Raw genomic sequence first — 9,464 nt, forward strand, 5'->3', positions numbered from 1 at the left:
TTTCTTTTTCTAATTACATCACTTGCATGTTTTATAAAAATTTACTTAGAGTATGCTCTTCCCTAGTAAAAAAGTGTGCTCAAATGCTATTTTTTTCTCTTGTTCTTTAACCCTTGGTTGCTAAGATATCTATATAACTAGCACTACTTGTAGTTGTTTCTTTGTCCTCAAATCACTTCCTTGCTTCGGCTATATACATATATATGTATATAGCTATAGCTATAGCTATATATATACACACATTTACTCTTATTTACATGCATCTCACCCCTCTAATGTTTAAATTTCCTCTGTTAAAAGCTAATTACAAAGTAAGGTTTACATTTATCTGCTTAACTCTTTATTTTGTCTCCACTAATTAGTCATGTAGCATGGAAAATTGTAATTTATAGAATGACTTGCTCTATCATCTTGATTGCATGGTCCTTCTTAAAAGCTTCAACTTTGGTTAAGATAAATAAGGTATACTAGAAATAAGTGGCTCTTGCCTACTCCTATGCTGGTAATTTTTTTAAGGCATCTTTTCTTGAACTTTTAAAATTTAATTTTCTAAAAAAATTCTTATAAATAAATTTAGTCATGGTACTCTTTTATACTATTTTTTAATAAATTAGCCATGGGTATTTTTTAAAGCTTTGTACTCAACTTAAAGTTTATCTAGTTAGTAATAACTAGTTTCTATTTTCCTTATTCATAGGTCTTTTTTCTTTAACAATTTAATGTGGGTATTTTGAATCTAGATGGTAGTGTAGGTCTTTGGTAAAAGCGATAACAAGTCGAGATACATAGGCATTACCTGTCTACCCATTAGAAGCTATATTGTTATCACACTTAGTTTCTCTTGGATGGTGGCAGGTAAGTGGATCCTGACCTCGAAACCTAAACTACTGGATGGATTCGACATTTTTTTAACAGTTATACTCATATGTCCCATATGACAATATGAAAAAAAAAATTTCCACCTTTATCTGAGCATTGTGTGCTGTGTTGTTAATAGGTTTCTATTTTTTGAACACACACATGTATATGTATGTATGTATGTATGCATAATTTACGTTCTTCTCTTTCCAGAACTTGACACACTCTTATGTGTTCTAATGTGAACTTAAGTAGTGGACAAAGAATTTTTGGAAATCAAAGTTCAAATTTTCACTTTTGAAACTAGATTCATCATCACTAATAGTGTAGTCGCAAAACAGCTTGCATAGGAACTAGTTTAGATGACTAAGAGACTAAAGGAGTGTGCAGCTCTTGATGAAGCAATTGTGAGGTGGAGTAAGAATGGTAATGCCTTGCAAGTAATCTTATGTTGAGGAGGGTTGACGGGGAGGGTGGAAGAGTACAAGAGGATGAGCTTGCCCATGTCAAGAAGGAGAAAGACAACAAGACTCTAGGAAAGAACAAGGATGCTTACTAAGGCAATGTGTAAAGGGGGTGCCCATCTCGGTGGGCACTCAATTTTTATTTTTTTTGCGACGGCACCTGGTGTGTAATGGGGGGCACCCATCATAGATCACCCATTACTCTTTTGGGGTGCCCACACGTTCGGCACAAGGAAAGAACAAGGATGCTTACTAGGGCAATGTGTAAAGGGGGTGCCCATTGGTGGGCATAAGGAAAGAACAAGGATGCTTACTAGGGCAATGTGTAAAGGGGGTGCCCATCGGCGGTGGGCACTCATAGAGGCCTGGAAGAACAATACTGCTGGATTTCTAGACCCTTGTTTGAAATGGGATGCAGGGGTTCGAGCTATTCATGTGCTGGCGAAAGATTGGCTAAAATGGGATAGGCTGAAGTCACGGGAGGAGGAGAGGCTGCTTAACAGAGTGATGGAATGCCTTGACAGTGCTCTCGTGTTAACACCGAGAGATCCCTTTCTAGTATCTTTGGTGTTTGATTGTGAAGATGCCTTGAAGAAAGTAGAACTCGAAAAGGCTGAAAGAGCTCGGATTCTGAGTAGGTAGTTCTGGCTACAGGTGGGTGATTGTCCGTCTAAAATGTTCTTTCAGGCAGTTAAAAGAAAACATGTACGTGAGAACATTGACAGGGTTCAGGATGACAAGGGCAATATTGTCACAGAGTTTTGGAAAATGGCTGAGGTGTTTAAAGCAAACCTAGTAGCTGTGGTGGGTAAGCCTACGATTGCCAATGAAACCTAGAGGCACGCTATTAATAAAGCCTTAAAACTGATCAAGACTAAGCTGTCAGTGGAGGAAAGTAGTAGAATCTCCAGGCCTTTCGCTGTGGATGAATTTTGGGAGGCTCTTAGTCAAATGAAAAAAGATCGATCTCCTGGTCCAGATGGTTTCACTGTGGAGCTTTATTTGCATTTCTGGCAGTTGCTAAAATTTGATTTGGTGAACATGGCTAATGAAGCAGTTGCGAGGAGCGCACTATCAGCTGATGTGAATATAGGGTTGCTCAAACTCTTTCCCAAGAAGCAGTCAAGATTGAGGGTGGTTGATTGGAGGCCCATTATAATGCTGAACATCTCTTATAAAGTGATAGCCAAAACATTGGCAATCAGAATTCAAAACTTGTGCATGCAAATAGTGGATAAAGAACAAAACGGGTTCATCAAGGGAAGGGAGATAATGGAAAATATTTTGAATGTTTCTTCTATCCTTGATTTTGCTTGCACCACTGGGTAGAGGCCTATTTTGTTTGGGCTAGACCTCGACAAGGCATATGATCGCATTTCTTGGGAATTTATCTATGCTATTTTGGAGCATCTAGGATTTGGGGAGCGCTTTGTGAGAATGGTGCAATCACTTTTTGCTAATGCCTTGTCCTGCTTGTGTCTAAATGGTGGAGTGATTGGGACCTTTGATCTTTGCAGGTTGGTGAGACAGGGATGCCCACTGGCTCCACTATTATTTGCCATTTGCACGATGCCACTGATTGGATTATTAAAGGATAAAATGATTAATGGGGATTTGTAGGGAGTATCCCTTCCCTCAGGGAGACATTTCTGCATCCAAATGTTCATTGATGATCTGGTGGTCTTTGTACAAGAATATAAAAGGAATGTGGATGCCCTTTTCTAGGCTATTCAAGATTATTGTGATGCTTCGGGGTCTGTTTGTGGTCTCTCAAAAACATTTGCCATCAGGGCGAGTTTGGATGCCTTACCGGATTGGGCGGCTAGTTTGCCAGTCAAGTGGGTTCCCAGAGGGGAGATTGTGCGGTATTTAGGTGTAGCCCTGGAACTTGGAATATCTCTGAAACGGAGATTTTTATGGTTCAAGGAGCGGCTGCTTCACAAATTAGCTTGCTGGCATGGCCTGAAAATGGGATGGAATGCTAGGATTTTGGTGATTAATCACATTTTATCTGCTACTACTACCTATATTGCTTCAGTGTGGAACTTCAAAGATTCACATTGGAAGCAGGTTGAGCGATTATTCAGATCTTTTCTATGGGCAGAGGATGGTAATTCACGGAAATGCCACTATGTTCCTTGGGATGAGATCAAATGCCCTAAGCTTCAGGGAGGCCTGGCACTCCCTGACATAGGGTTGAGAAACATTGCTCTCTTTGCCAAGAATGGCTTGGCAGTCAGACTTGCAGGGCTTTGGCAGACATTGGAGCTTAATTGGAAGTTAGTGTTGTTGGGGGATACAGATAAGTTACCATCGACCTTAGCTTGCAGCTGGGTGCATATTAGAGTGTGTGTATGCTTGGCGATCTGGTACTCCCGTAATACCTTGATTTTTCGCCGTCAGATTCCGGTGGGTGCCAGAGATTTGATGATTGTAGATGAATTGAAAAGGATTGTCTCGGATTGTGGGGTCCTGCTTATGAGGAAGGACTCTCTGTTAAGGGCATGTCTTTTGAAGATCATCCACTTTTTGTAGTGTTTGGGCACTACGTGGCAGTTGGGCCATCTTTTGTTTTGGTTTTGGCGTGACCTCCCCCCTAATACAAGGGCGTGACCTCCCCCCTAATACAAGTCGGCTTTATTTTATTTATTAAAAAAAAAAAAGACTAGCTTTGAGGCACGGAAAAAGAAGTGTCTGTTCATTGCTATTTCAAAATGAAAGCCTCCCACACAAAATGAATTCATCATAGTGAACTACCAATAGGATTAACTGGCCGGATCCCTGTTTTCCATTGAGTTCCGGAACATGTACTTTTACCCAGCTAATCGGCGACTTCCAATCGCTTGTGGGTACTCCGATGATAGCTGCAGTTATCAGAACACAACTGACGGGGCGCAAGTTTTTGTTCTCGAACGTGAGTATGTGTATCACATATCAATGGACCTCCTTTGGGTTTTTGGACATTTATTCACTTTGTCTTCTGTGGTGCTCACAGTGGACTCCAACACATGTGGCCCTCTATTTGCATTGGCTTGCGAAATTGACATTATGCAATCAACATACAGCATACTACGGTGGCTTTGCAAACGCACAGCACTATCTAGATCCTCTTTTTGTACGTGGAGGACCTACATGGAGGTACGGCAGGTTTTGGACTCACAGTTGTTATAGCTGGGGAGATATTATCTTTGCATATAGCGATAAAAAGTTGATCACATGCTTTAATAGAATGATTTTCACAGGAATACCTTTATTGGTTTCTTAGAAATATACCTTTTCTTCCTCTCCCCTGACGGTGCCTAATTCTTTGTTTTAGCATGGGGAATTGTGGTTCAGCTAATGCAGCATATGAAGAAATTAGCAGACTTTGTATGGAGAAACGGTTGGATGAAGCATTTCAGGTTGTCTATCGTATGGAACAGCAAGGGATGTCTGTATGGAAGGATTCTGTATATTACCTGCTGCAAGGCTCTATAGAAAAGAAAGACCTGGCAGCTGGCAGGCAAGTTTACAAGCTTATGGCCAGCACTGGTCTTGATTCTGTCATTGTTTTGGGGGATCACCTTATCCGCCTGTTTGCTTTGTGTGGGAGCTTGCTGGAAGCAAACTACGTGTTTTGTAAGGTTTCAAAGCCCAGTGTTTATACATGGAATGCCATCGTTTCAGCGCACACAAGGCTTGGAGAAAGTGAGAAGGCGATCGAATTGTATCTTAGAATGCAACAGCAAGGGATAAAGCCTGATAAAGTTTCATTCTCGTCCATCCTGAAAGCGTATGGGAGCATTGGGGCCTTAAGGCAGGGCCAGCAGATACATGAAGAGATAATCAAAAGTGGATATGAACTTAATGTTATTATTGGAAGTACCCTTGTTGATATGTATGCCAAGTGCTCAAGCCTAAATGAGGCACGCAAAGTGTTTGATGAATTGCCGATGAGAGATGTAGTGTCTTGGGGTGCGATGATTGCAGGATATGCCCAGGAGGGGGATGGCGATTCTGCCCTGAAACTTTTTGCGCAAATGCAACAAGAAAGCATCCACCCAAATATGATAATCTTTTCGTGCATCTTGAAAGCTTGTGGTAGCACACAAGATCTAGGCCGGGGCAGGCTTATACACAGTCAGATCAGTGGAACTGGACTTGAATCTGATGTAATCATTGGAGGCACCCTTGTTGATATGTATATCAAATGTGGGAGCATTACGGAAGCAAGGATAGTCTTTGATGAGTTGTATGTTCGAGATGTTGTTTCTTGGGGCACCATGATCTCAGGATATATCACACATGATCATTTTGTTCCCGCTCTTGATCTGTATGAAAAGATGCAGCTGGAGGGCATAAAGCCAAATACAGTGATCCTTGGGTATGCTTTGAAAGCCTGTGGCAGCATTGAACATATAAGACATGGAAGGCTTGTACATAATGAGATTATCAGACTTGGACTTGAAGTAGATCCACTTATCGGGATCACCCTGGTTGACATGTATACCAAGGTGGGGATCTTACATGACTCACGGAAAGTGTTTGACACTTTGCCACGTTGGGATGTGCAGTTATGGGATGTTATGATTGCAGGTTATTCTGAGCATGGCCATGGTGCTTTTGCCCTTGAACTTTTTGATGAGATGCAGAAAGAAGACATACAGCCAAAGAAATCCACTTTTTTGCATATCCTAAAAGCTTGTAGGACTGAAGGATCCTTAGGGCAGTGCATGCTGATGCATGATCAAATTATCAGAATGGGGCTTGAGTTAGATGTTCTCATTGGGAGTGTACTTGTTGATCTGTATGGTAAATTTGGCAGCCTGGAGTCAGCACGCAAACTTTTTGACAAACTGCCCAATAGAGATGTGGTGTCATGGGGTGCAATAATCACAGGGTGCGTACATCATGGTGATGGTTCTTCTGCTCTAGAACTTTTCGAGAAAATGCAAGAAGAGGGCATTCAACCAAGCAAAGTCACATTCTCTTGCATCTTAAAAGCATGTGGAAGCATAGGAGCCTTAGGGCATGGCAGGCTAATACATGACCAGGTGAATTTGTGTGGATTTGAATCAGATGTGGTTGTTGGAAGCTCTCTTGTCGACATGTATGCCAAATGTGGCAGCGCAGAAGATGCATGTAAAGTATTTCAGGAGTTGCCAAACAGAGATGCAGTATCATGGGGTGCAATAATTGCAGGATGTGCTGTGCATGGCCATGGTCTTTTTGCCTTTGAACTCTTTGAGAAAATGCAACAGGAAGGAAACAAGCCAGATAAAGTTGTGTTATCCAGCATGCTGAAAGCATGTGGCAACATAAGAGCCATAGAACAGGGGAGGCTGATACATGATCAGATCAGCAGAAGTGGACAGCAATTGGATTTAGTTCTTGGAATCTCACTTCTAGACATGTACGCTAAGTGTGCAAGTGTAGAGGAAGCACGGAAAGTCTTTGATGAATTACAAGAGCGTGACACTGTGTCATGGGGTGCAATGATTGCAGGATATGCTGCTGAAGGGCTTGGTCATTCCGCTCTTGATCTTTTTGAAAAGATGCAGCAGGAGGGAGTAAAACCAAACAGTATTGTTTATTTGAGCATGTTGAAAGCAATTGGCAACATAGGAGCCATTGGTTGGGGCAGATGGATACATAGCCAGTTAATTAGCAGTGGACTTGAGCTAGATGTAGTTATTAGCAACACTCTTGTCAACCTATATGCCAAATGTGGGAGTGTAGAGGATGCACAAAGAGTGTTTGACCAATTGAGAAATCAAAATGCAGTGTCGTGGTGTTCAATGATTGCAGGAGTTTCTGGTTATGATGATTGCAAGTTTCTTGATGATATGCATCAAAAAGGCTTGAAGCCAATCAATATGAATTTGGTCAATATCCTTGCTGCTTGCAGTCATGCTGGTCTATTAAACGAAGGCATTCGATACATCAAAGGCATGAGAGAAGATCATGGCATCTCACCAACATTTGAGCATTACAGCTGCATGGTTGACCTTCTTGGCCGTGCAGGATGTCTGAATGAAGCTGAAAATTTACTGCAAACTATGCCGGCCTCTCCGGATATCATCATGTGGACTTCTTTGCTGGCAAGTTGCAGAACATATGGCAACACTTCCCTCGGAAAGCGATGCTTTGATGAAGTAGTGCAGCTTAATCACAGTGATGGTTCTGGTTATGAGCTGCTTTCAAACACTTATGCTGATGCTCGCATGTGGCATGCAGCTGAGAAAATACAAGAGCTGAGAAATTGTGCAGGTGCATGGAAGCAACCAGGGATGTCCTGGATTGAGGTAAAAAATGACATCCATGAATTTGTTGTTGGGGATGATCATTACCAACAAAGGCAAGAGCTCAGTGTAAAGCTAAGGAGATTGAGAAGACTACTTAAGGAGCAAGCATATGTGCCACACCTTGACCGTGCGGTTGCAGCAATATTAAATGATAACAAGGAACATGCTTTATGCCTGTACTCTGATATTCCAGCCATAGCATTCGTGGCTGTTAGCTAACCTAGACTAGGGGGATAACCAAGACCAATCTCTGAAGCTCCTAACCTACAAAGACACAGAGTATTATTCCATTTAGGGGGAGCTGGTGAGCGCTTCTTTTGATTTAGTATCAAGGATCACCCTTTGAGCCTGAGTTTAGCCAAGCACCAAGCTGCATCCACCTCTATAACCCTTGTGTCCCACAGGGCAGTCTCAGTGTTCAGCCAGCCTGGGTCTAGATCTTCATCTCCTAGGAAGTCCACCCTGTGGGATCCCCACAAATGAGCCCAAAGATCATATATATACGTACCCAGGTTTTCCCTAAAACAAGGGCACGTGTATGCTGGGTATAGAACAAAGTGACCCCTTTTAATGGGTCCCTTGCTTGGACCGGAGACCAGCCTCATGCTACAGCTAGGGGTCATGACCTTTCTTCCACCACAAAACGACCTTAAACTCTTAAGCTTTGTGCTAGCAAATCAAGGACTCGTAGCTACATAGATGAGGCACTATCCTAGAAGTTGTCGTTGCTCGTCTTGTCCTTGGATTTGCCAAGAAGCTTAACAACTACCTCGCTCTTGAAATGTCTTTCCTTATAATTCCAAAGTACTTCTAGCTCATGAGGGGTGTACATTCATAGGTTGTCCAGATGATCAAGCTCCTCTATGGGAACCAAACTATTAATTGTGTCCAACATCTTTTTTTTTTTCAAGAAATGCCTAACCTCTTCACATGAAAAATTGGATGTATCCTTACACTAGGAGGCAACTCCAGCTCATAGGTAATGTTATTCATAATTGGAAACAATCAATAGGGTTCATAATAACATGTCGATAACTTGTAAACTCGACCATTTTGCCATGTCCCAAAACCCTAAGGAATTTTGAGGTAAACACATTGGTTGGCTAAATACTGGATCAATAATTCTGATTTGCATAGAACTAATGAGTTGTGCAGAGGTTCTCCTTTGAAAATTACAACTTGTTGCAATTACTAGAATTCAACAACTGCTTAAATCTTAGTGTTCTATATACCAATAGTTTGCGGATGCGAGGTGCCTTTAGATTGTCCTGGTAAAGTAAAGCCTTATCTTGTTTCCTTTCTAGACACAAGGGTTGGATCTCTCTATTGAATATTGGCTATTGTAGACATTAAAGACTCAATTCTTATTATGAGCTAGATAAATTAACACCCAAACTCTTAGGCTAGAAGAAGGTGGAGGACCAAGTCGTACGAAATAGTACTATTTTATCTAGTGTTGTTACATCACATGTGATTTCTTCTTACAAGTATATTTGGACATATGAATACATTGAATCCATTTGTGCAATGCTTGTATATTCCTTTTTATTGCCTTTGTTGATATTAATTTGATATGAGATAGATGTCTTTATCACATGTTTACAATCACAAAATTAAATGCACATAGAACTTGATAAATCGACTTTGAAAATAAGTAGATAATATTTTTAGAAAGAAAGCTTATATTACACGAACAAGATGCAAAATTTCATTGTGATTCCACAAGATGTCTACAACTAGGCACATATGCATCCCAAACTTGGGGTACCTAAAAACCATGCTTTTGAAGGAGCATCCTTGCCTCTTCTAAACCTGAGTACTATATGCATATACTTCCCATCGCAAGTTGAGTGCCATT

At 41.2% G+C, this 9,464-nt stretch overlaps 1 protein-coding gene across 1 annotated transcript; it reads left to right on the plus strand.

The window, feature by feature from the left end:
- Window positions 1-4,074: 4,074 nt before the first annotated feature.
- LOC147885829 (pentatricopeptide repeat-containing protein At5g27110-like) lies at window positions 4,075-8,234 on the plus strand. The gene is made up of 3 exons (XM_087396500.1): window positions 4,075-4,236; window positions 4,318-4,460; window positions 4,639-8,234. The coding sequence occupies exons 1-3, from the start codon at window positions 4,180-4,182 to the stop codon at window positions 7,823-7,825; spliced, it is 3,387 nt and encodes a 1,128-aa protein (XP_087252626.1). The 5' UTR covers window positions 4,075-4,179; the 3' UTR covers window positions 7,826-8,234.
- Window positions 8,235-9,464: the final 1,230 nt, after the last annotated feature.

This window comes from Dipteris shenzhenensis, chromosome 25, assembly GCF_047967505.1.
Source record: "Dipteris shenzhenensis isolate YYH24624 ecotype China chromosome 25, Dip_SZ_1.0, whole genome shotgun sequence".
NCBI classification, from domain to species: domain Eukaryota; kingdom Viridiplantae; phylum Streptophyta; class Polypodiopsida; order Gleicheniales; family Dipteridaceae; genus Dipteris; species Dipteris shenzhenensis.